The sequence below is a fragment of the Gopherus evgoodei genome, chromosome 20 (assembly GCF_007399415.2).
Source record: "Gopherus evgoodei ecotype Sinaloan lineage chromosome 20, rGopEvg1_v1.p, whole genome shotgun sequence".
Classification (NCBI taxonomy): domain Eukaryota; kingdom Metazoa; phylum Chordata; order Testudines; family Testudinidae; genus Gopherus; species Gopherus evgoodei.
The window spans coordinates 10,181,062-10,207,874 of record NC_044341.1 but is presented as its reverse complement, the minus strand read 5'-3'; the positions used below and the strand labels follow the sequence as shown (position 1 = coordinate 10,207,874).

The 26,813-nt window shown below is 47.8% G+C and overlaps 1 protein-coding gene across 1 annotated transcript in view; it reads right to left on the bottom strand.

Annotated features, from left to right (window-relative positions):
- Positions 1 to 26,813, bottom strand: part of ARID1A (AT-rich interaction domain 1A) — an 81,596-nt gene that overhangs the window by 14,556 nt on the left and 40,227 nt on the right. Inside the window, exons 5-12 of the mRNA XM_030538694.1 lie at positions 18,239 to 18,479; positions 17,669 to 17,758; positions 16,780 to 16,947; positions 15,805 to 16,120; positions 13,984 to 14,129; positions 13,786 to 13,895; positions 2,041 to 2,250; positions 1,208 to 1,415 (exon numbers count right to left, since the gene is read on the bottom strand). Coding sequence (XP_030394554.1) covers positions 1,208 to 1,415; positions 2,041 to 2,250; positions 13,786 to 13,895; positions 13,984 to 14,129; positions 15,805 to 16,120; positions 16,780 to 16,947; positions 17,669 to 17,758; positions 18,239 to 18,479 — 1,489 coding nt within the window. The remainder of the gene's footprint in view (positions 1 to 1,207; positions 1,416 to 2,040; positions 2,251 to 13,785; positions 13,896 to 13,983; positions 14,130 to 15,804; positions 16,121 to 16,779; positions 16,948 to 17,668; positions 17,759 to 18,238; positions 18,480 to 26,813) is intronic.

Genomic DNA, 26,813 nt, shown 5'->3' with positions numbered 1-26,813 from the left:
TCTTTTCTTCTTTGAGTGCTAGTCCCTAGGTGTTTACTATGGGTGACACGCACGCCATACCTATTCAGGAGACAGGCCTTGGGCGTAAGTGCCACGATAGTTGGAGAAATAATTAACAGCCAAAGAGGACCCCCATTTTGATTTAAAAATTTTCAGGGACCCCTTGCCCCGGCCCTTCACCGAGGACCCTGCCCTCTGCTTGCTCCATCCCCCCTCTCTCTGTCGCTTGCTCTCCCACACCCTCACCCACTTTCACCGGGCTGTGACAGGGGGTTGGGGTCGGAGGGATGCGGAGGGTGAGGTCTCTGACTGGGGGTGCAGGGTCTGGGGATGAGAGGTTTGGGATGCAGAAGTGGGCTCAGGGCTGGGGCAGGGGATTGGGGTGTAGCAGGCTCCGGGAGGGAGTTTGAGTGTGGGAGGGGACTCTGGGTTAGGACAGGGGGTTGGGGTATGGGAGGGGGTTCAGGGTCCCGGAAGCGCTTACCACAGCTCTGAGGAAGCAGCCACTAAGTCCCTGCAGCCCCATGGGAAGCCAGAGAGGCGCTGTGCGCTGTCCTCGTGCCCACAGGTGCTGCCGCCCCTGCAGCTCCTATTGGCTGTGGTTCCCGGCCAATGGGAGCTGCGGTGTCGGCACTCTGGAGGGGGCAGCACACACAGCCTCCCTGGGAGGAAGGGGGAGAAGTTGATCAGCAGGGCCCACGAACCCTCTGGAGTACCCTTGCGGACCCCCCGTTTTTATTAGTTCAGCGTTTCTCAAAGAACTAATACAATTATTTGCAATATTTACAGAGAAAGGGCAGATGACACTAGAAGACTACGGACACATGAGGGTTGCCTCCCAGTCAGCAGAAAAGTAACTGGAGAGGCCATCAGCCTGCCACACCCATACGTCCCTCATCCTCAGCATGAGGCAGATGCAGACCAATGGACACTCCTACTGAAGGAATTCTGGTCCTGGGCACACGGACAACATTTGCACCCCACAGGGATGAGTACTCGAAGAAGATACATATACACTACAAGGAATACGCCACTCACTGTTCTATTCACTTACATGTGGAGCTCATTAAAAGCCTTAATTTGAATGCCTCTGATATTGTCATGAGAATTTCCATTTTACAGTAGGAATGTGGGTGACCTTGGAGAGAAATTTAAATCCAACTTGCTGCAGAATAGATGGGATCTTGTCTGTAGTCTTTATACTCACCTGGAGATGGGGGCTGTATCTTGGGCTGGGACTTCTTTGAATCAGCAGCTGCAAAGATGTCTGGGGGCGGGTCTTCGCCTCGTTCAATCTTGCACTCAAAGGCATAGAGACATTGGATGTACTGCTTCTTCAAAGAACTAGCTGCGCTGCTAGAGGTGCCCACGTTAAGATTGGTAGCTAGCTCACGCCATTTCTTGTTTTTGTTGACCTAGACAACCAAAAAAGGGTCCAGAACATAAAATTCAAGTCATTTCCCCTTTCCAGGAGACCCCCGCCCCAGGGTGAGACAGAGCCACATTTCCCAGCTAGATACTAGCTAAATATGTAGCAATCATAACAGCTACATAGTTGGGCTGAAACTGTGGCTCAAAACCAAAACAGTAAGCCTCCCCTTCACCCACGTGGAGTGAGGGGAAAAAGGAGTCTCAGAGATGGATAATACCAAGCAGCAAACTGAAGTAAACATGAGGCCAGCAGGCAGCCCACATGCACCAACACTAATAAGTGATGCATCATTGCTGCTGTTCTTGGGCTGGGTAAGGAAAAGCACGAGCTGGAGCTCTGTGCTGTCAGAATACTAGGAACAGGAGCAACTCCCTTGAGCACAGCGATTAGATCCACTTAATTAAAGTATACTGGATTTTATAAATAAGCTATTTTACAAGTTCCAGACTCAATTTAAATCAGAAGAGCTCAACTGGCAAATCAAGTTAAGCTTGAATCCTGTTGCCTATACAACACCTGAGATGGAGACAGATGCGATTATGCATACAAACGTATAGCTCTCTCACTTGAGTCAGTCATGATGGCTCTCACCGCTTCTGGTCACCCACCTGAGTCAGTCCTCCAATCTCCTTTACGGAGATATAGAGCCGGTAAAGGTCTAGGGGTTTTCTGCCCACTGCTGGGAGGTTGGTCATGCCCATTGCCTTCTCTTCAGAGAAGGCTAGGTAGCGATCTACCCAAATCTTCCTCTCTGGCTCGCCACCCAGCTCATATAATTTGGTAATCTTCTCATTGGTGGTGGTAGAGGAACTGGACTTCTAGAATAAGGAGAAAGCAGATCTCAAAATGGAGGAGCAAGTGAGCCGAGAAATTTAAACAGATCAAGTTCAGGCCAGGTTCATCATCTTATAAAGTAGAAAAAAACTGGAAGGGATAAAATTTTGCAGTTGTATTAGGAGCAGCCATACATCAGTCCAAAGGTGAAATGCACACGTCTCAGTACGAGGTTGGTGTAGACTGACAGTTGACACAGAGCTTTTGTGCACAACACCGCTGAGAATCACAATGACCACACTTCAAAAGATGAAGTTAGTCCACCCGTAGGAAGGCTGCAGAAGCTAGGTAGGTTTCCTCCAGACACCAGAATAGTTTTTGTGGTGAGCAGAAGAGGGACGGACAAGGGGATACAATCTTTCTTCTAAACAAGAGACTGACTTACCCGTAATTTTGCTTCTCTGAAGAGACCTTGTAGGATATTCTTATTACTGGGAAGGGGAGGGGAGAGCCTTTGTTCCTTAGCGCAAGAAATGGGGATCTCCCTTAGCTCTTAAGGTTTTCTGCTCCCCAAGGACAGTACAAACAGGATAAAAGAAAGCCAGACTCCCTGCCAACAATAAACACTGCCCTCCAAACTTTTCAGTCAATCCATTTTCTAATTACTCTAGTGGAAGATCCTAGGATACATTACTACAAATGTACCAAGGATCAAAAATATGCCCCAAAGAAAAGAAAGACTAGGTGTAAGGTTTTAAATTAAACCTCCGAATTCTGATAGGAAGTGGACGGGTGAGGAATCCTACAAGAGATTCTCTTCCCTTCATAATTTTCCCTCCCTAATGATTCAATCTGCAGAATTTGACACAAGTTGCAACAATGCCACTAATGCCAAAATTGGTGGAAATTTCTCTCTTCCCCTGCCAGCATTTGCTGCTTTTTACTCACCAATATAAAAGGAAGATGCCTCTTAAAAAATACTACACCAAACAACCTTCAAGTTTGCAGAAGGAGACCACAATTAAAACTTCCTGATGTAAAATAATTAGTTAACTGAAAATAAAGGGTATCCTGAATTAAAGACTGTATTGAATGAAGGTAAGTGGAAGGAAGGGAGTTTGGCCTCTCCTATCTTGGAAACAGAGTCTGGGGTAGAATCTCCCTGACGAGAGCTCTATTCTGGAGGCTGAATCCAAGCAATAACGTGCAGGACTGTGTAGCTACTCTACAGTGGTCAACAATTAAATATTTGAGGCAGACTGTGGTGACAACCTTGTCCTGGATCAAAGGAGCTTTTACAAAAAGTCGTCTAGTTCCAGGCCAGCCGGGTCATAAGAGCAATCAGGTATCCATGTAGATGTGGCCCCAGTGGTCACAATGTTGCCTAGAAAACTGATGTCAAAAGAAACAGAATTGGGTGGATTTTTTTTTTTAGGGGCACTAGTCTGCTCCAGATAGAGTCTGAGACATCCTACGCTGGACCATTTGAGGTGGCATATATGGAAATGCCCTGGGATGGGCATGCCGATGTGAGGGAAATGGTGATAGGACAATAAATTCATTAAGATGGAACTCAAAACACCACTTAGGAGCAATCTGGGATGAGTCTGCAGCACCACTTTGATCCCCCTTATACCAGGTTTTACAGGGATAATCTCTAGAAGTCACTGCCACCAATAAATGACCTTTCATGAAGGAAATTTAAGCTCCCATGGTTCATAAGGAGTGTTCATCAGCTTTCACACCACAGTAAAGTCCCACAACACAAGGGCTTTTTAATGGTTTTTTTCTAGTATCATTCCTTATGGGAGTCCGACAAAGAGCTGCAAAGACACTGGTTTACCTTTGATTAAGTCTGGATAAGCTAGACAAACCTGGGTGGAGTCAGATTGAGACAGGTAACAAAGGTAGCCAAGCATTTTTTTCACAGGGCAAGTAAGAGGACTTGCATCAGCCCATTTCCATCATCCCATCAAACCTTTTGCCCATGGAATTGTAGGGCTTTCGCGCATAAGGCTAATCAGAGATGCCAGGAGAACACAAGCCACCTGCAGGAGACGCCATGACTATGTATTGCTATCTTGTCAAGTGTTCAGTGACTAACAAACAGTTAGCTGTCTGTTTGGAGGTGGGTAGTAGCAGTCCTACCTAAACAATGATTGCAGGACCAAAGCAGCTATCCCATCTGGAAGCTTCTGCCAAAGAGTAGTGACTTGTAAATCCATGGACCAAGCTCCCTGTAGCTGTCTTAAAGATTTCAAAAATTGGGACAGTCTTCAAACAGGCAGCAGAGGCTCTGTGGGCTCTAACGTGGCTGGTGGACCTCACCTGGCTAACTCTTAATGTGTCTTTATACACTTGGAGACTCTCTCAGATAAACTCTTGGAGGATATTGTCTAACCCTCTCTGCCAGGGCCAAAAAAAACAAACAGTCCAGGGGCATTCCTGAATGATTTTCTCCTGTCAATGCAGGAAGACAGTCCTTTACTATAATGTCAAGCGTGCAAAACTTAGCTTCCCTTGACAACGAGTGAGGTTTGGGGAAGAACACTTGGAAATAAATCAATTGGTTCACATGAAATTTTGAAAGAACTTGGGTTGAGGTTTGAGTGTGATCCTGTACTTATGAAACACTGTATACAGTGGTCCTTGCCACGAGGGCCTGAATCTCCTCTATCAGAGGGTAGCCGTGTTAGTCTGGATCTGTAAAAGCAGCAAAGAATCCTGTGGCACCTTATAGACTAACAGACGTTTTGGAGCATGAGCTTTCGTGGGTGAATACCCACTTCCTCAGATGCATGTCCTCTGCCTGTTGAGTTGATGTAACAGCCACTAAAAAAGGCAGTCTTCCTAGACAAGTGGTGAAGAGAACAAGTTGCTAAGGGCTCAAAGTGGGATTAATCAACTATGCTAATAAATGAGATCCCCAATCTGGGGACAAACAAAAAGAAGGCCCTCAAGGAACCTTACTGCTGCAGCATGGAAAAAATACAGTATGGCCCTGGATAAGAAGGCAAGGAGTTAAGAGTCTAAAAATAAGACACCAACCTCCTTTCCTCTTAGGGATGGCAAAATAGTTGGAATAAAAAAAACTCTGCTCCTGAATTCTGAACTCTTGCATTGCTCTAAGAGACAGAAGGAAGTCCACTTCTTGTTTTAATAGTATCACATGAGAAAGAGCCCTGCAAAAGGATGGGGAAAGGGGGTAGGGCCAGAAAGTGACTGGACAGAATACTCCTTGTTAATTTCTAGGATCCAGTAATCCAAGCTGATCGGAGTCCAGGCTTCCCCAAAAAAGGCAGCTGCCAAAGGTAGGGATGGGTAGAAGTGCAGAGATCCTTTGGAGGTTCTGCCAGCTCTTGACCCACCAACAGGTTGGCAACAGACTGCAGCAGCACAGGAAAAGGCAGAGGATCATCACTGGAAAAGACGGTTACTCACCTTTGTAACTGTTGTTCTTCGAGATGTGTTGCTCATATCCATTCCAGTTAGGTGTACGCGCCGCGCGTGCACATTCGTCGGAAAACTTTTACCCTAGCAACTCAGTGGGCCGGCAGGTCGCCCCCTAGAGTGGCGCCACCATGGCGCTCCATATATACTCCTGCCGGCCCACCCGCTCCTCAGTTCCTTCTTGCCGGCTACTCCGACAGTGGGGAAGGAGGGCGGGTGCGGAATGGATATGAGCAACACATCTCGAAGAACAACAGTTACAAAGGTGAGTAACCGTCTTTTCTTCTTCGAGTGATTGCTCATATCCATTCCAGTTAGGTGAATCCCAAGCCTTACAAAGGCGGTGGGGTCGGAGTGAAATGTGGCAGAATAAAACTGCCGAGCCAGAGGCTACAGCCTCTCTTGACTGCTGAACCAGGGCATACTGCGAAGCAAAGGTAAGGACCGAGGACCAATGGAGCTTCGCGACAGGTCTCGTGGGTAGAAACACGAGCCAGCAAGGCGGCAGATGAAGCCTGAGCCCTGGTAGAATGCACGGTGATGTGGCTTGGGGAAATATGAGCCAAATCATAACAAGTGGGGATGTCCGCCATCACCCAAGATGAGATCCTCTGAGAGGAAAACAAGCAAGCCCTCCCTTTGGCCCGCTACCGGGGCAGAGCTGGGGCACCTTAGGAAATGATTCTGTCAGCACAATATAATGCGAGCACTCCACAGATGTCCAAGGAGTGCAACGGTTATGCCCATTGCGTTGAGCTGTGGGTAACATGAAAGGCCAAAACACCTTAGGGAGGAAAGCCGGGTGCGGTCATAACTGCACCTTGTCTTTGTGGAACCTTCGTAAGAGCTCTGATCTCAGAGACCCGTCTGGCCAAGACTAGGTTGAGGCCCCAGGGCGGGGCTGGGCGGCGCACCCGAGGGTGCAAGCGCTCCAAGCCCTTGAGGGACCTCGAACCCATAGAGCGTGGGACACTGAACGTCCATCTTAGCCTGCTGGAAGGTAGGGATGGCTGCTGAGAGTATCCTCAGCGATGATACCGCCAGATCCTGCCGCTGAAGGCCAGAGGCAGGCCAAATAGAGGGGATCGAGACCTCAGCAGGAGCAAGATCGAGCGTACTGCAGCTGTAAAGGAAACGCTTCCACCTGGCTCGGTACGTTGACCAGGTGGAAGGCTGCCTGTCACCCCGACTCAGGTACGCAGGAGCCACCGTGAGGCGAAAAGGCTGCAGGTCCGAGTGACGAAGCCTGTCATTGCCCTGAGTGATGAGGTCTGGGCTGACAGGCCGAGCAACGTGGTATGTCAGTGCTGCCTGGACCACTCTGGAGTGATCATGATGATGCACGCTCCGCCCCTGCGGAATTTGAGCAGGACGTAACGAACCAGTGGGAACAGCGGGAAGGCATAATGCAGTTGGCCGTTCCACGGCATCAGGAATGCGTCCAAGATCGATTCCGAGGAGAGACCTTGGAAGGAGCAGAACACCTGGCATTTCCTGCTCTCGCGGTGAGCGAACGGGTCTGTGTGAGGAACCATTTCCACTTCCGGAAAGCGGGACGCCTCACATGGGGCAGAGTGATGACTCGTAAGACAGGAAAGACCTGCTGAGTCAAAGAGATAAGACGTTCCGAACGCCTGGGAGAAAGGACGTCGCCAGCTCCATCGAGTGGGCCATGCAAAAGACCCGGAAATGGATGGCCTCCTGACAAAAAAGGGGGGGAGGACTATGTCCCCCCTGAATGCTTATGAAGCACCTGGCCATTGTGTTGGCTGTAAACACCGAGATACAACGGCCTCGCAGCTGCCGCTGGAACCCCTGGCATGCCAGGCGGACTACTCTCATTTTTGGGGCATTAATGAGGAATGCCAGCTCCCTAGAAGACCGAAGGCCTTAAGCTCGGAGGTGACCATGAGCACTCGAGCAGAGAGATGATGCGTCCGCCGTCAGGGGCAGCGAGGGCTGGGGCGGATGAAACCGCATCCTGTCCACACCAAGGAGGGAGTTAGCCACCACTCTAGGGAGCCTAAGGCGTTCGAGGGAACGGTGACTACCATGACCATTGGCTCCCTGTCCAAGCGGTACGCCGAGGTGGGCCGGACTTGGAGAGGACGGAGGCGGAGCTTGGCGTGTTTGGTTACAAACTTGCGGGCAACCATGGACCCAGGAGACTGAGACAAGAACGAGCTGAGGTCGTTGGGAAAGCCTTCAGACCTCAGATGATTGATGCCATCGCCTAAAACCGCAGTTGTGATAAGCAGGCTCCGGCTAGGTAGGAGACCAAGATAGCCCCTAGGAAGCCCAACCTCTGCGTGGGAACCAGAGTGGATTGCTCTATAGTAATCATCAGGCCTTGATCTGTGAATAAGACCGTGACGATGCCCACGGGCTGAGTGGTTTGTGTGTCAGAGTCTCCTCGGATAAGCGAATCGTCCCAATACGGAAAAACGCATATCCGACATAGCTACGGTAGGCGGCGACTATGGCTGTAAACCGGGAGTATTCACCGCTGGCTATAAAGCGGAGGCATCTCCCGTGCGGAGGGAAGATGGCATTGCGAAAGTACGCGTCCTTCCTATCCAGGGCGGCATAGTAGCCCCCAGGAGGCAAGGATGGAATAATGGTTCCCAGGGATACCATGCAGAACTTCAACCTTATCCCAAACCGGTTGAGTCCATGCAGGACCAGGGAGGTCTGAGACCTGTGTTCGAGTGGGGGACTAGGGCATAACGGGAGTAAAACCCCTAGCCCCTTTCGTCCGCTGAAGGGGGACAGGGCTGGAGCAATTTAAAGGTGTTACCTATGCTCCATCGTGCGCAGGACCCAGCGATCTAAAAGTAACTGGGGCCATGCCAGGAGAAAGCGGGATCAGGATCCCGTCCTGCGACTGGTACACCGCCCTCCGGTGAACCTTGGAAGGTCCGTCTTTGGTCCCAGTGGTAATTGCGAGGGACCTTGACTTTGGCTTTTTAGGGGGCCTGACGTTTGCCTGCGACCACCTTGGCCTTGCCGTTTTCCAGAGTTCTGCCTCTGGCTAGGCACAGAGTATGGCGGCTGGGGCCATAAAGGCCTGCGTTTGGTCGCAGGCGTATACATGCTGAGACGCATTAGGACCCTATTGTCCAGCAGGCTTCACAGTCTGGGGCTGTCTCTGCCGCGAAGATGCCTTTACCAACAAAGGGTAAATTCTTTCCCCCGTCCTCCAAGACGGCAGCGAACTCTAGGTGGGAGGTTCGAGGGAGAAACTCCTCCACCCAGGCGCTATAATTATCGCAGCTAAGCAAGGCTTGTTGCTTTGCTACCCAGAGGCGCAGGGCCCCTGCAGAGTACACCTTGCATTCGCCAAGGCTCTTTCTGCTTCGGGGCTGGCGCCCGCTGGCCATCATATCAGGATCGTGGTCCTGAGCATAAAATCTGCGCATATGGGATGACACGGATGCGTGTCCGGATGGCCATGGAGGTACTAAAAGAAGGCACGGGCCGAGTCTCTGACTCACTCGGACCTTGCCCAACTCGGCACCGGGGACCGGCATCGGGAGGCGTATCGGTACCTGGAACGAAATCCAGACCCGCAACCAGAACGGTGTCGGGAGGTCGACCGAGATCTCGAGGCTCGGAGAAGAGCTACAGGAGTCAAGGTACCTGCCCCGGTGCCAGATGTCGGAACGGTGCCGATAGCGGGTCGGCGAACGGGATACCGACCGGTGCAGCGAGTGTGACCAGTACCGAGGAAAACAGTACCGGGACTGCCAGTGGTGTCCGGCGTGCCGACAGGACTTGGAGTGTCTGCGGGACCGTGATCATGGACGGTGCCGCTCTGCTGTACTGACAGGGGACAGTCCCTTGAAGAGACTGTATTACCCGTACCGGCGGTGCCCGGGTCAGGCAGCACTGACTCTGTCATGGCACTGAGAGCCCTCGCCGTTGGTAACATCTCCGGCGTGCAGGGAACAGCAGGCTCAACCACAGTGCGTACTGGGGAGCTGTCAGGCACCGGATTCGACGGCCCTCATGGGGCCGGGATCCATGGTACCGAGGTCATCAGAGCTTCGGTAGGTGCCGGTGCCGGGAGAACCGAGTTAGATAAGCCGTCTGGCTGGGGTGCCGTCAGCACTGAAGCAGCGGGAGTAATACGCTCAACCACGGCGCGTGCCGGGGAGCCGTCGGGCACCGGATTCGATAGCCCTTGTGGGACTGGAATCGACGGTGCCGATGTTGTCGGTGCCTCAGAGGCTTCGGTTGGCATGGAAGCAGCCGGAACAGGAGCTCAACCACGGCGCGTGCCGGGGAGCCGTCAGGCACCGGATTCTACGGCCCTTGCGGGACCGGGATCGACGGTGCCGACGTCATCGGTGCCGCAGCAGGTGTCGGTGCCGGGCGATCCGACTTAGACTAGCCCTCTGGCCGCGGTGCCGTTGGCACGGAAGCAGCCGGAGCATTAGCTCGACCACGGCGCGTGCCGGGGAGCCGTCAGGCACCGGATACTACGGCCCTTGCGGGACCGGGATCGACGGTGCCGACGTCATCGGTGCCGCAGCAGGTGTCGGTGCCGGGCGATCCGACGTAGACGAGCTCTCTGGCTGCGGTGCCGTTGGCACGTAAGCAGCAGGAGCAATACGCTCAACCACGGCGCGTGCCGGGGAGCCGTCAGGCACCGGATTCTACGGCCCGTGTGGGACCGGGATCGACGGTGCCGACGCCATCGGTGCCGCAGCAGGTGTCGGTGCCGGGCGATCCGACGTAGACGAGCCCTCTGGCTGCGGTGCCGCTGGCACGGAAGCAGCAGGAGCAATACGCTCAACCACGGCGCGTGCCGGGGAGCCGTCAGGCACCGGATTCTACGGCCCTTGTGGGACCGGGATCGACGGTGATGACGTCATCGGTGCCGTAGCAGGCGTCAGCGCCGGGCGATCCGACTAGACGAGCTCTCTGGCTGCGGTGCCGCTGGCACGGAAGCAGCAGGAGCAATACGCTCAACCACGGCGCATGCCGGGGAGCCATCAGGCACCGGATTCTACGGCCCTTATGGGACCGGGATCGACGGTGACGACGTCATCGGTGCCGTAGCAGGTGTCAGCGCCGGGCGATCCGACTAGACGAGCTCTCTAGCTGCGGTGCCGCTGGCACGGAAGCAGCAGGAGCAATACGCTCAACCACGGCGCGTGCCGGGGAGCCGTCAGGCACCGGATTCTACGGCCCTCGTGGGACCGGGATCGACGGTGCCGACGTCGTCGGTGCCGGGCGAGCCATCTTAGACGAGCTGTCTAGCTGTGGTGCAGCTGGCACAGAAGCAGCAGGAGCAGTAAGCTCTACCACGGCGCGAGCCGGGGAGCTGCCAGGCACCGGATTCCCTGGTCCTGGGGGACTGGAATCGACGGAGCCGAAGTCATCGGTGCCTCTGCAGGTGACGGTGCCGGATAACGCAACTGAGGCGAGCTCTCTGGCTGCGATGCAGGTGGCACGGAAGTAGCGGGAGCAGGGGGCTCAACCACGGCGCGTGCCGGGGAGCCGCCAGGCACCAGCAGGAATCGTAGACTCTCTCGACCTCGGAAGAAGGGAGCGGTGCCGAGTCGACATCGGTGCCGGCGACGGTCGGTGCCGAAAGGCCTTGGTGGTACCGGCGGGGTCCGGTGCCGAGGAGGCGCTTCTGCCCGCCGCTTGAACATCGCTCCGCGCCCAAGGTGGAAGGGCAAGTGAAAGTCCCGCACCTTTTTGTTCTCGGCTTAAAAGCCTTGCAAATGGGGCACTTATCTGTCAAGTGTGATTCCCTGAGGCACTTCAAACAGGAGTCATGTAGATCTCTCGTCGGCCGCGGCTTCTGGCAAGCCGGGCCCCTTTTTAAAACCCGGTGAGCCATGCATGGCTCCGGCACTGGGCTCATGGAAGGGGCTACTTCCTGAACCCCGCTAACTAAAACTAACCATGTTAGCAAAGAAAACACGTATAACCATACAAATATATATATAAAAGTGTTATAACTGCATAATTATATACGAGAAAACGAGTAGCTAGGGAAGTGGAGGTCAGCTAAGCCGCGCTCCACTGTTCCAACGACCGACACGGGCGGTAAGAAGGAACTGAGGAGCGGGTGGGCCGGCAGGAGTATATATGGAGCGCCATGGTGGCGCCACTCTAGGGGGCGACCTGCCGGCCCACTGAGTTGCTAGGGTAAAAGTTTTCCGACGAATGTGCACGCGCGGCGCGTACACCTAACTGGAATGGATATGAGCAATCACTCGAAGAAGAACCTCTGTTTCTTTATCAGCAGCTCTGATGTCCTTTGAAGGCTGGTAATAGGAGGGGCCAGAAGAATGCTGCCTGAAAGAAATCTGTGGTTTCACTGCTTCCTTCTTGTGGATGGAACACAGAGGACCAGGGAGGGTAACGTCACCCTGGAGTCCTTTAAGGAATAGGATCTGTCTTTGAACTAAAGCACTTATTGCCCTTAAGGGAGGCTCTTCAGTTGCTGTTTGGACCGCCTAGGATGATCGTCTCACACCCACCAATGTACTCGCAGAACGTGCTGCTGCACAGGATACATCCAGTGCAGTCTATAAGGATATGCGGGCTATCAGCTGTCCTTCAGACATGCTCTTTAGCTCTTCTCTGTGTTCCTGGAAGTAGCATGTCCACAAACTGAGACAGCCGGTTTCAACTGAAATAACAGTATTAGACAGAAGTATCTGGAGCATGTGGCGGCTGGTAGATGAAAATTTTGCATCTGAATAGACTCAGACTGGACCTTTCTCCCTGGGTATGGATTTGGGAGGTCCCTATTGCTTCAATATCTCTTGGACTGCAGCTACTACAAGAAAATCTGGTACTGGATGGGAACAAAGAGATTCAAAATCCCCTGGAAGTGACAAAGTGTGGATGTAGCCATAACGGATGCTGGTGTGCGCCACAGGTTTTTCACAGGTTCCAACAAGTCCCTCCTTTATAGATATGGAGAGCCTACCAGGCACGGATGGGTGCAAGATGTCCAGCAGTCTGGGAACCTGCACCATTTCCAGAGGTATATCTAAAGCAGGGGTCGGCAACCTTTCAGAAGTGCTGTGCCAAGTCTTCATTTATTCACTCTAATTTAAGGTTTCACGTGCCAGTAATACATTTTAACGTTTTTAGACGGTCTCTTTCTATAAGTCTATAATACATAACTAAACTATTGTTGTATGTAAAGTAAATAAAGGGTTTTTAAATGTTTCAGAAACGTCATTTAAAATTAAAATGCAGAGCCTCCTAGACCGGTGACTAGGATCCTGGGCAGTGTGAGTGCCACTGAAAATCAGCTTGTGTGCCATAGGTTGCCTATCCCTGATCTAAAGTCTCTGCCATGCGCTTGAAGCGGTCCTGGAATGCCTTGAAGTCATCAGCTGAAGACGACGCTGAGAAGAGAATTAGGAGACTGTGGCAGGAACAAGTTATTGTGCTCTTTGTGAAACACTTTCCTCCTCCTCCTGCCTTTCCAGGATCTGAGGCTAGCTGACATGGCTATGTTGGTTTAGATTGTCTCTAACCCTATTAGCAAGAAAACAGACTCTCTCCCATTTCTTAAGTAACTGCTCTACAGAACCACGGGGAGAGAGTGGCATCCGTACAACAGATAATTTTGAGGGAAAGGGTAAAGTAAAGTAATCTTCTTGGGGCAGGGACCATGTCATCTATGTGTTTGTACAATGCCCATGCAATGGGACCCTGATTCCGACTTTCCATGTCTCTAAGCACAACTACAATATTAATACACAATAACAAGGGAGAGTATGTTACACACAATCAGAGCCTTTCCCAGAGCATTCTACATCAAAATCTCATATGTAATTGTTTAAATTATGATCTAACGTACTGCACACAAAAAGGACATTCACCTCACTAGCCGCATTTGACCCAGCGGTGCAACGTTTCAGAAGCAGCACGTAACAGATTACAAGGATAAGTTTACTGATGGAGGAGAAAGGTGTACTAGCAAGCCTTCAGGGACCATTTAAATACAGTCTGAAAATACTCAGGCAGTAAATAGAGTCACATTATTAAATGGAAGTTTTGAACAGACGATCAGTTAAAACTAGTGCATGAAGGTCATATTCTCACATTTCCTATCACCTGGGAAGGTAACAGGAATACACAGGCTTTACCTTTGATTTGGATTCTGTTTTTGGCGTCCCATCTGCCTTGTTGTTCATTTTAGTTGCAGGCGTTAATTTGACATCCCCAAGGCCCATCATCTCAGGACTTGCTGCCATCCCTAGAAGATTAAACAGAATCTTCCAACACTGCACTTCAATTCAGTATCATGAAATCCAATGCCCTCCTTGGGGTTAGTGCTGGCTTACCTGCCGAGTTGTTGGCCATATTCCCACTCATAGGATATGGAGGACCCTGGGGGTTTATCATGCCAGCCATACTGTTAATTCCTTGTCCATAAGGAGCTCCAGTTCCCATCATCCCCCCTTGGTTCATGTTGGGATAGCCAGGAGCCCTGGAAACAGGATAGGGAGAGAGCAGAAGTACATTTTCAATATCAAGCATTAAGTTTTTTATTCTGCTAGAGTGGGCTCTGCTAATGGAGGCTTTCCTGCAGTTGAACTATGAAATGGAAGTGCTTGTCTACAATGCGCCACAATAGGGACAGTACAGGGGTGTGAACTGCAGAGTACACTGAAGTGCTGCACTCTAACTGCTCCGTGTGGACACTGCTGGGATGAACTAGTAGTCCCCTTTCAAATGGACTATGTTAACGCAAAGTAAATTCCTTTTAGTTGGCACCAGAAGCGTCCACATGGGGCAGTTCGGGTACATCTACACAGTAGTGAAAGACACACGGCACGGCTGCAGCTGGGCTGGGCAGGTCGGGCTAAAACTTGCTGTCTATATGTTTGGTCTCAGGCTGGAGCCCAAGCTCTAAGATCCTTCCCCCCTCGCAGAGTCCCAGAGCTCAGGCTCCAATTCAAGCCCAAACAATTTTTCAGCCCCAGAACCTGAGCCCTGTGGACCTAAGTCAACAGACCTGGGTCAGCCACAGAAATATTATCCCTGTGTACTCAGAGCACAAAACACATCCCCAGAGCCTTAACTGCGGCAGTGTAGACATAGTCTGTGTCTCACTGAAAGTGAATGAGACTTAAGCTCCAAAATACGCCAAACAATTCTGAAAATGGAATTTCTACGCTTTTGAAAGTTTCCCCCCAATCTTGCTCTGTTGCACTCCGTCGCAGGTGTTAGGTGACCTGCCAAAGGAGATCAACTCTCAGATCTGGAATGTCACTGTAAGTGCCGTTGCTCCTAATGTCCAAGCAGAAAGTACACTGCTCTCCAGTCTACTGCAACCACTGCTCTTTCTCCTTTTTGCTATATCAGATATACCCAAAAGCACCACACCTAAATACCAGCTCAAAGTCACATTGCAATAGAAGAGGCATCTCTATCTTTATATCTGTGGTTGGGGACTATTAATCCAACAGCCGTACAGTCAGGGGATAGACCTTGTCATTAACAGAAATGGGAGACTGGAATGTTTGTTCAGATCTCATTGATATGCAAGACAAACCAGCAAACTTCTACTCTGCAGAGGCAACTCAACTTGTGTGTGAATTCATTGCTCTCATGACTACCCTGGTTGACCTCTGTATGCAACCTCCACCTGATTTTACAGCCATCCTACTCTTTCCTGCAGACTCCAATAATGAATTCCAGATCTCCGGCCTCAGGTCTGCTGCTCATCAAGACCCCAAAGGAAAAGGTGAACTGCACTGGACAACTTGGGTCTAAACGCCTCGACTCAAAAAACAGACAGTTGGAATCATGGGCTGCTAGGTTTACTGGCTCTTCCAGGCACACAATATATTGTTCTCACCTGTGCAACAGCTCCAGAAACCAAAACTGCATGGATGTCAAAGAACAGAGACTTTCTTTGTACACATAAAGAAGCCACATAAACATTGCTAATTGCGTAGCGGTTCAAATACACTTCTCCGCTTCTAACTTCTCCAGGATAATTGAAGAACTGCTCTTCTGCAGGCATTGGAAGGAAACCTGTGTTCAGGGTTCCTCAACTTTGATTTGTTTCAAAACACATCTCAGTTTGAAGTTATAGGACATACTATGTGAAAGGGCTCAAAGCAAGAACAGAGCCATAGGGCAGCCTCATTTCTTACCTGTTCTGGATGGAGTTGGCAGCGGCATGCATGGCGGCAGCAGCTGCTTCTTGTGCTTTCCGGTTCATGCCACTTGGTGGTGGGCACATCCCTGTCCCCACCTGGGGAGGCATATTTGCCATGTTGGGTCCATAGGGCCTGTTCCCTATGGCTGCATGGCTCATCCTTCCTGGGGGAAGCCCAGTATAGGGTTGCACACCAGTCTGACCATGCATCTGGCTCCCTGCTCCCATTGGGTTTATACTTCCCCCCATTCCTGGGCTGGGGTAGTTGGCATTAGGCATAGCATTATAGTTCGGCTGTCTGGGATAACCTCCTGCAGAGAGAAGAGCAGGGAGAAGGAGCACATTCAACTACCTAATTTGTGACTCACTGGAAGTCTTCAAATCTGCAGCTGTTTTAAAATCACTAATAAAAAGAGCACAAGGGACATGGGTGAATTTTAGCACCTCAACTCAGTTAATTTACCTGGTTATAATACACATAAAATAGGTCTAAAAACACAATCCAGCGACAACATCAATTCAAAAGCAGTACGAACCTCCCCTGAGCACATCACAGAACACAATGAGCCAAACGGCCCAGGACAAGACGGCGAGGTCACAAATAAAAGTGCCATAAGACATACAATTCCTGTCAAGTTTCCCCCCTCTGAAGTTAACTGAATTAGCAGCAGTTTGGAGGCACAATCATCCAATGTTTTTACAAACCAGGAGGGGAATTCAGTAGCAGAAGTACTTTAATCCTTAAAGCCATCTGTCTTACCCTTGTTCCCAAGCGACACACACAAAGCATGCTCCCTTTCATGGCAGGAAAGGGTTTCAGATGCTGCTGCAGCATGATCCACACATTTTAAACCAGTCCAAACAAATGCAAAAAAGACTACAGGGGATATAGGCCATTTTTCCTGCCCACATGTTTACTAAATAGAGCTCTATCAGTTTCCCATTCTATCCGATTGGTTCACGTCCTTACCTTGAGGACCATACTGACCCCCCTGGGGTCCATAGCTTCCCAGTGAATTCTGCTGATAAGCTCCCATCCCAGCATGCATCTGTCCTCCAGAAGACTGACGTGGAGATAAGGCGGAGCCAGGCTGAGGTGAGCTGTACTGGGGCATCTGAGGATTTCTCTGCATGTAACCTGATCAATGAGACATTCAAATGAGATCGTTATTCATTCAAATCATTGGTACTACTGCACACACAAACATCTCTGGGCTTCAGGAACATACACACATTCAAATGACACAACCCATACAGAATTTTTTTTTTAAAGCAACTGCCATTAAAAAAAAAAAGTCAATTGTATGTGCCAAAAGATTCCACACCTACTGCCTACTCTAACTCAGGAAAAACGGCAGCATGTCATGGCACTTGCCAATGTTGCTTTTTTAGTGAGGACCATCGCACTACATATGCCTGCAGCCATAAAAAGAGACGTTCCTACTCACGTATCCACCTTCCAGTGAACCTGTTCCCTTTTATGGAGCACAAAGGGACAACTGTTGTCAACATCCTGCATTTTGAAGTTTAAGGTTATGGTTCTTGGAAATGCAGCATTCACAGAAATTTGTTTTAAAAGCTGCAGGGAATATCTTAATCGAAGTAAAATCTCTCGGGTAAGCAACAGACAACCTTATTGCAATGTGCTCTGAACCCTTATTGGGTTGAAAGAGCTGCTCCAGCTTTACAAATGGTATCTTAGCCCACAATCTCTGCCTCACGTGGAAGAGGCTGGTTTCAAAGCTTGCACAGTCCAGACAATCTTTATTATTTATATATCCTGCTTTACATTTAGAAGTCTACTGTTAAAACTTAGAAACCTTAACACCACACACACACACACACGCTCATTCCCCTACCTCGATCTTGTACTATGCTTGACTGATTCATGGAAGGATGCATGATACTGTCCGAATGGCCACTAGGTGGTCGGGGTGGCATCTGGTTGCCTGCACCATGGATAGAAAAGCATTAGCCACAAGAAGCACATACACAAGAAAATGCAGAATACCTAGAAATGGCTGGTAGAGACTTAGACTCATAGCATTAAACAATAGGGCAGCAACAAAATCCAAGGGGAGGTGGCGGGAGGGGTTAAGCCAACCAAAGGAAGTGTGGGAGGAGGAGAAAACACAGTTAAATTAGTCTTTTCCATATAAAACAATTAACATTATGTTACTAGTTTGCAAGCAAACAGACCACAGCTACTCCGCTAGATACCTTATTTCATACATTTAAAAATCTCCTCCTCCAAGTTGTAGCCTTATTTTTAAGGCAATTAAATGATCATGAGACCCCCAGAGTCAGAAAGCAGGACTGCTCTTGGTAAACCTCTCTTTAAAACTGCCCATTTTAATTCACTGAGTCCAGGCGCTTCAACTGCACAGAGCTGTCAAAAGTGGATTCACAGATACACTGAATACTTTTACCTGGTACTGCAGCAGGCGAGAGTGGACCAGAACGCGACTGAGCAACACTAGCAGGAGAGCCAACGGGGGAAGGGGAGGGTCCTCTGATTCCTGGGAGGTGAGGCGAGGTATGCGGAGAGAAAGGAGACTGAGCTGGGTTACTCTGTTCTCCTTGACTGCTTGAAATCCCCGACGTGCTTACTCCAGGACTCAGGGCTCCTTCTGTACCCATGGGTAGATCATCTATTGAACCAGACAGATCCTGTAGTGCACAGAAAAGTGGATCAGACAAAAAAAATTAAGAGGCAGAGAAACTGTTCTCCTGCACACCACCAGCAAAGAGAAGTGTCTGTTACAGAATTCACTGCATTCTGCTCCTAGGCAAACTACAAACAAATAGAAAAAAAAAAAATCAATCAAACCAGCTCATGTTACTGTGTCAATTATGAAGGCTGTAGCTCAAACCTAGTTAACTGACAACTGCATTTTACTCTGTCCTCCTGCCCCCAAATCCAGAAGTTCCCCAGCTGTGGTCTGTGGAGTGCTAACTGGCGGTCCAGAAAGCTAGTTGGTCACATGGGTGCCAATTCTCCAATGTGTTTCAGCTGCTAAGTTGCATTCAAAGAGAATAAAAATAAAAATAAGTTCCTATATAAGCAAGTGACGTAGTTGCCACAGGCACGTATATGACTGCAAACGGGAGAAGAGGTTGTCTATGTGATGACTAGGTGAAGGGAAGTGGTCCATGACAGAAGAATGGCTCACCCTTTGAAAGAGTCTGAGAACTCCTGCCTAACCTCAGTCCACTCTGAGACCTCAGATGGGCTGGGGAGCTTCTTACTTGAGAAAAAACACAAACTGAAATACAGATTTAAAAGAAAACCATGAAAAGAAAACCATGAAAAATTTCCCACTTCCCTTTCTTTACAGAAACTGGAAATTAGCCATTTCTTTCTACAGCATTAAGTTTCAAGGCATTATGGAAGGCAAGAACAGAGAAGGCTCTCCCCTACTGCACACTTCCACCTTGAACCAGGAGACAGTAGTCCTGTCTGAACTCACTTCAATGCCCTAAATTGGCACAACAGTTGCCGGAAAATTGCAGCCCGTGAACAATGGGTAAATTGTCTGAATACTGCATGTGCGAGTGGGTAGGGGAACCTTGCATTTTCTACACATGGCTATTATTCAAGTACCTTGGTACTTGCAAAAACTCATGTGCGAAGATAGTCCCTGCCATTAAGAGATTAAGCTCTATGATTAAAAAAAACTACCACCACCACCACCCACGACCTATCATATTGGGAAGAGCTGGAGGAGACAATATATGGCAATGTGCTCCCCATCTCTCTCTCTCTCACACACATTCGTTCTCCGCCCACCTGTCCACCATTAGTAACTCCTTCTCTGCAGAAACCCAAAGAAGAGTATAATAAGGATTCTGACCCTGCCAGAAATCTTATTTTCCTTACTTCTAAAATATAAACCTTAGGTTAAAATTAAAGGTTTCAGATTTTTTTATTCTTTATGTAGGAACTGTTGTTTCCTGAATTTGTTAATATAAAGTGCAGCACCGTAACAGTTTAATGAACAAAAATGGGGCAGGTTTTTCCTCGATCTGATTCTTATTTCTTATCCAGCATGAGACTAATTTTCTCCATAGTTGCCAGCGTCTTCCAGGAAAGACAAGATGATAAGATCCAAATTCCTAATATGAAACATACATGGAAGTTATATAAAGAATCAAAATTAAAATACAACCACAAATACAAAAAAGAGGCATGCTCTCTTTTCGACCTCCTCTCCCAGCCCCTTTAAGTGACTTAAATAACATTATACTGGAAAACTGTGGAACAGCCAGGAAAAGAATGCCGCCTTCTTTACAGATACTTTGAGGGAAAAACCCCCAATACCTCTGATTTTTGTCCTTATTTCCAGACCAAAAAATGGAAGACATTGTTAATGAGACTGCAGAGGTGTATCAATTAGTTCTGCTAAAAGACTTATTTGAATGTAGTTATAACAAGCCTGAAAGCAAGGAAATCCAGAGTTAAGTACACGAACATCCTTAACTCTGATCTAACACATCACTACAATGGGGGTGAATACATATGATGAAGGCTTGCATTTCTCTTAAGTACTTTAAAATACTTTTAGGCTGAAATTGTCCAAGTTGTTGGGGGGGATTTGGATGCTTGATTCCCGTAACAATTAAAGGGGAATTGAGAGTCCAGATCGCCACACGCAACGGAAAACCCTCACTTGTAAACTTTGTCAGCGTTGTTTTAGAGAATGAAGTACAGTACTCTACAGATGTTATCTGTACAAGAGAGGCCAGGTCATACTAGATACCTACTCAGACTTCCACTGGAAAAGTACATCTCTAAATATGGGGGAGAGAGAGAGAGAGAGAGAGAATGAATGAATGCAGAGAATGACTGTAAATGATGGGTGTTTGGGGACTGTACACTAAGGCAGAAATGTGAACACTCTTGACAACAGCAGGAATGTGGCGGGGACACACCTCTGATCTTTGGCAGGTAAAAGGCAGGGTGCTATATCTGGCTTCTTCCAGAAAGAAAGAAAGAGTTTGAGGAAACCGGTGGTTGCTATGTGACAAGACTGATGTTTGTACATTATCAATGGGCAGAGTAAAGGCTACAACAGTAGGTCATGTGGCTTATACTGGAAATATATAGATAAGTACACTGTGTGAGGGAGTGAAGCATCGAGATACTGAGAGGAGGAAACATTAAAGCTGTTTGAAACTCAACTTTAAATATTTAACCTTTTAAATTAACTAAAAAGTCTATGACAGACTCGTCTATATACAAAAGTTTGGCTAACCTGGTGCATGTCATTTTTAAAAATGGATTTAGTTAAATGATATAGACTTCCTGTGTGGATACATTTAAACTGGTCTACAAACATTTAGCTTAATTTGGGAATTTACTGACTTAAATATGCTTACCTATGTTACATCCAATTTAAGGTCCCTTTACACTACATTAAAAGGGCCTAACAGAAAAATCAGGTCCTGGACCTTCATCTTATACAAAAGTCAGGTGAAGCAGCCGTGTCCTTACATAAGAACGGCCAGACTGGGTCAGACCAAAGGTCCATCTAGCCCAAGTATCCTGTCTTCAGACAGTGGCCAATGCCAGGTGCCCCAGAGGGAATGAACTTAACAGGTAAACATCAAAGTGATCCATCCCGTCACCCATTCCCAGCTTCTGACAAACAGAGACTAGGGACACCATCCCTGCCCAGCCTGGCTGATAGCCATTGATGGACTTATCTTCCATGAACTTACCCAGTTCTTTTTTGAACCCTGTTATAGTCTTGACCTTCACAACGTCTCCTGGCAAAGAATTCCACAGGTTGTCTGTGTGTTGTGTGAAGAAATACATCCTTTTGTTTGTTTAAAATCTGCTGCCTATTAATTTCATTTGGTGATCCCTAGTTCTTGTGTTATGAGAAGAAGTAAACAACACTTCCTTATTCACTTTCTCCACCCCAGTCATGATTTTATAGCTCTCTATCATGTGCATAATTTAAGGAAATTAAGGAACATGGACATGTAAGCCCACTGTACTTTTCTGACAGACTATTTAATTGGCGTGTAAAGCTTATATGTTAAAACAACACCACGTTTATTATATGCAACAGGACAACAGCATTCTAATGAAAATACTGTGTCAGCTGCATCTAACCTCCCTTAGGCTGAATGATTTAGCCATTGAAGTTTATAAACTCCAACAATGCAGCCTTCTCTCAATGGAGCGAAACTATCAGACACGCTGTCTTTTTTTAAGGTTAGGATTTCAAAGCTATCATGTAGTATTTATAAAATTTCACAGGAATTTGACTTCTTCAGGGAGAAGGAACGAAATGGTAAACCTGGGACTATTAAGCTTAACTATGGCAAAGATGCATCCAGTTTCCATCTGAGCAGATGAGTTTCTCAGACAGGCTATCGTTCAAATAACTAGAGTGTCTTTTAATCAGGCCCGAACACCCAGAAAACTTTAATATGTAATTTACTGAAGTGCACCACAAAGAAAAATACAATAAAACTTCCCCTCCACAATTTGCTTCTGGGACAGGTTTTAGCACAAAGACCCTGATCCAAAGCTCACTGCAGGTAACAGAGACCCATTAACTTCAATGGGCTTTAGATCAGAGACAAACTTTATTCGCCCTCTGCAAGGCTTTCACAGACAGACTTCGAACTACGTAACAGTACCACTAACAGGGCTCTCCCTCTTCTGAGCACAGCCAGTCACACAGAGACAGGAGGTGAGGATCAACAGCAGTAGCTCTGCCAACTTGAAGGAAACGTCAGGGTCTGGAGAATTTCCTCACGTGTTTCCAATGTGTTTTTTATGCATTTTATTGCTCATCTGCCATGCAGATCAAAAACACTGGAGGGATTCCAACTATTTCACACAGAATCTCACACTCCAGGCTGGCTGCAGCCCCAAAGCCTTCGTTTCTTCACTTGAAATACTGCCCAGTGTTATTTTGGGATGTGACCTGATAGCGGAAGCCCACAGGGACTCTGAAATGATAACTGTTCCAGCTGCAATTGGTTGCCCAATCCCAGCTCATGCCAGCGTGGGTTTGTCAGCACTGCTGACAAACAGGGACTCAGCAGCTAAAACCTTTTCATACCACAACAAAACGATGCCTGAAAATCACATAATTCAACGTGGAGGAGCAGGGGGACTGGTCTTCTCAGGGTGGGAGCTGCAAGTCCTAGCATGACCAATAAGAGGGAGCTGCTTAGTTTGTGCCCAAATAAAGGGTTTTGTTTTATATGAAAAAGGAACCACCATCTCACTATCAGACACTAGCTCATTTGTTAAGAAAACATGAGGATGGATCAACTAGAAATACTTAAGATTAGGATAACAATTCTCCTGAGTCTGGGCTACAGTCTGTGAGAGCAGTATAAAAAGGTCCAAAGTAAAAGGGACCGACCAAAGTCAACAAATCGCACCACATGGGAATTACATCTGTCCGATACCGCCTCCCACAGTCCCCAGGGTAAGGGCATAGAAAGAGTTGGTTGAAAAGGGAAGGGGCATAGCCAGGATGCACCATGCTCTAGCTACTATGGATTCTTGCATCACAAGCTTTAGTGAGAGCACCAGTCGCTGCTCTACCTTATAATGGGAGATGGACAGACCCAAGCCTGTCCCCGATTCCCGAAGGTGCAAAAGTTGACAAAGTCACTCTTACCCATCCATCCATGGTGGAGCCTCTACAGCTTCCCACAGTTTATTCTAGATATGCTTTAGATTTGAATATCGTGTTACAAAACCCAACCAATAGTGAAAGTTGTAAAGCTTTTTATGCAATTATTTTGGGGCAAGCTTTACATTAATGAAATAAAGTATTTAAGATACAAGACTCAGATACAAAACAAAACCATACACAAAAACCACCCCAAATACACACACTTCCAAAAGTCTTCTTTTGTATGGTCAGTTCAAAAACAAAGCCTGTTGTAGAAATTCCACTTGATCCTCAATTTTTTTTGGTTCAATTATATAAGTTATACAATGTTATGCACAGAGCATTTAAGGTCTGTAAGCAATGCCCGCAGAGCCACAAGGTTTATAAGTTCCAGACTTGGAGAATAACGGTTCCACACAGCAGTTTATATAATACTTACAAACTGTTTGATGTCCTCTACGTTCAGCACTACAGACACTTCACCTTCTAAGATCTGTGCACTGCCCGTAATCCTTGTTGGCACCATTAAGTCAAATGAGGGTTCAAGAAAATTACAAACTGGAGAAACATGGTAGAGCTTACCGCTTCCACACAGACACTAGTAAACTCCACAGGCACAACCAAAAGGGGCTTCTAAAATCCGAGAAAGGACTAACGAGGGAATTATTAGAACACATTGTTCTTATTCTCTGATTTTCTGAAACTGGACAAGCATCCTTACCGCTTCTCGTCAATGGAAACACCTGCTTTATGTTATGGTTTCTTCATTTTTCGGCAACTTCCTTTCCAAGCACTCAAGAACTACAAACGTCTTCAATACCAGTGTCTCCTGTTCTCACACCCCCACAACTTATTTCATATTCAAATATGCTTCACGGACCCAACCTCCTCTGGTCCACTATACCACAGAAAACTAAAGGGCTGCCCAGCAAACGATGATCTCCCCGCTACTTACGGGCTTTAGACCCATTCCTTCCTTGCTATATCTTCCATTTTACACTTCACTTGCCACCCCATGTAACACCCCACTAAGGTCTGAAGACCTCATTGTACCCCATTAACACTACATTCAAGGGTGAACCCCGTATATCACGCAACACCACACCATAACTTACTATTGTAATTCATGTACAGAAACGGTCCACTTTTGGGGGTGGGTCTAACCACTTGGAAGATAGGTTGAGTTGAGGGGCAGAATTAAGGATGGGGTACAAGTTTTAATTTTGATTTCCTTACCTGAATACTTTATACACAAGTTAGAGTTCTATTAAACTTTTTTTACAAGTTATGAATCAATTAAATCCAAGTGTTTATTGGCAAACTATAGTGGAGAGAATTCTCATCTTTTTGATTTTTCATTCACAGCAAATGCACTGGCTGAATTGTTGTGTCTGTAGCCAGACAAAATCCAGTTAGAGAGAGGAACGTTCCCTGTTCATCTTAGCGTTGTGTGAACTTCACTTTCTACAGTAGCTGCAATCACTTACATGCTCTCATTTAAGCACTGCAGGCCAGATGCTCAGCTCCCAGCGAGATACATTTGCTCTGCCAGAATAGCATAAAAGGACTGTAAACCACCCTAAATAGATAGCTGAAGATTCTCTTCTCTCCCCCAGAACAAACCTAGCATACAACAGTGACCAGAAATACTTACAGAATTGCGGTTTATTAAACAAGGTAAAAGGAACTGGTAGGTCTCAGTCTACTTCCTAGGGGGGACACATCCACCAACAAAACTTTGCTCTTTGCAGGCTGAGAAGACTAGACGAGAACTGGAGAGACCATGAGACTTAACACCTCTTTGGGAGTGAAAGGCAGGAATGTTAGTTTAGAGTTCAGGCAAACTGGCACGGACGCGCACAGACCTGTACTGTCTCTGCCCAGACTCTACCCGTTGTGTGTACCAAAGTTCTAACCGTGCTGTTAACAACTGTCTCAAGCACTCAGTGCACTGCAAACAGACTCAGGACATTTTTGTTCTAAAAAAGCAGGCCAGTTCTAAGACATGGGCTGCACAGGAAAGCACCATGCAGACCTGAAAGTGCTGTGAGGGGGGCAAAAAAAGAAAAAGAAATGATTCAAATACCAAAACCCACAAAACACAGATTTCCAACAACCTGAATTCTAATCTAAAAGCATACAAACTTGCCACAGAGTGGACCAGGCCATTGAAGTACCTCCAGTCTCCCACAACAGGCTATTGTGTGGAGAATAATGGGCCATTCTTCATGGCACCAGAAGCACCTTCTAGGTGCTCATCATTCCTGGGACATACATGGGGAAGGGGAAAAGGGGTGTAGAATCTTCTATTCATAGGGTATGTCTTCAGTACCCGCCGTATCGGCGGGTAGCAATTGATTGCTCGGGGATCGATATATCGAGTCTCATCTAGACGCGATATATCGATCCCTGAACGCGCTTATATCGATTCCGGAACTCCACCAACCCGAACGGAGTTGCGGAATCGACAGGGGGAGCCGAGGACATCGATCCCGCGCCGTGAGGACGGTGAGTAATTCGATCTTAGATACTTCGACTTCAGCTATGTTATTCATGTAGCTGAAGTTGCGTATCTAAGATCGATTTTCCCCCGTAGCGTAGACCACCATAGGCTTATCATTAAGTCTAGAATGTTTATGGAGGCCAAGGAGACATCGACACTGCAATAAAAAGCTACCAGCAGAGCTGCAGCTGGCCCAGGTCAGATGACTTGGGCTCACAGGGTTAAACAATTGCAGTACAGGTGTTTGGTCTCAGGTTGGAGCCTAGGTTCTGACACCCACCCCCCTTACCCAGCTTCAGAGCCTAGGCTCCTGCCCAAAACGTCTACGCTGCCATTTTTAGCCCCGCGAGTCCAAGTCAATTGACCTGGGCTCGGAGACTCAATGCTGTGTATTTTTTACTGCAGTGCAGACGTACCTCAAGACTAAACTCAGAACTCTTGCTGACAAAGATGGTTTCTGTCCATCCCACAACCATCCTTCTTGGGTGGGGGCAGAGGGAGGAATCTTAAAGAAGTGAAATTTATATTTAGCTAACAGCTCTGGGAAGCGGGACTAGACGAGAGTTATTTATGTGTATACACGTGCTAGGAAGGAGTGCTTATCAATATTTTCCAGCCACCTTTAAACAGATATTTCTAACAAAACTAATACCCAAAAAAAACTGAAGTGCAGTTGCACACTTCAATACAGGGTTTTGTCCCCTCCGCCCCAAACAGCTTTCTTCCACTATATTAGTTATGCTCCCAAAGTGGAGAGAAGATGGCTTTATTTCTGTGTTTTTTCCATTCATTAAACTAGGAAAAAAAACAAAACAAACACTTAACTTTTCCAGAACTGTAACAACCTTGGAG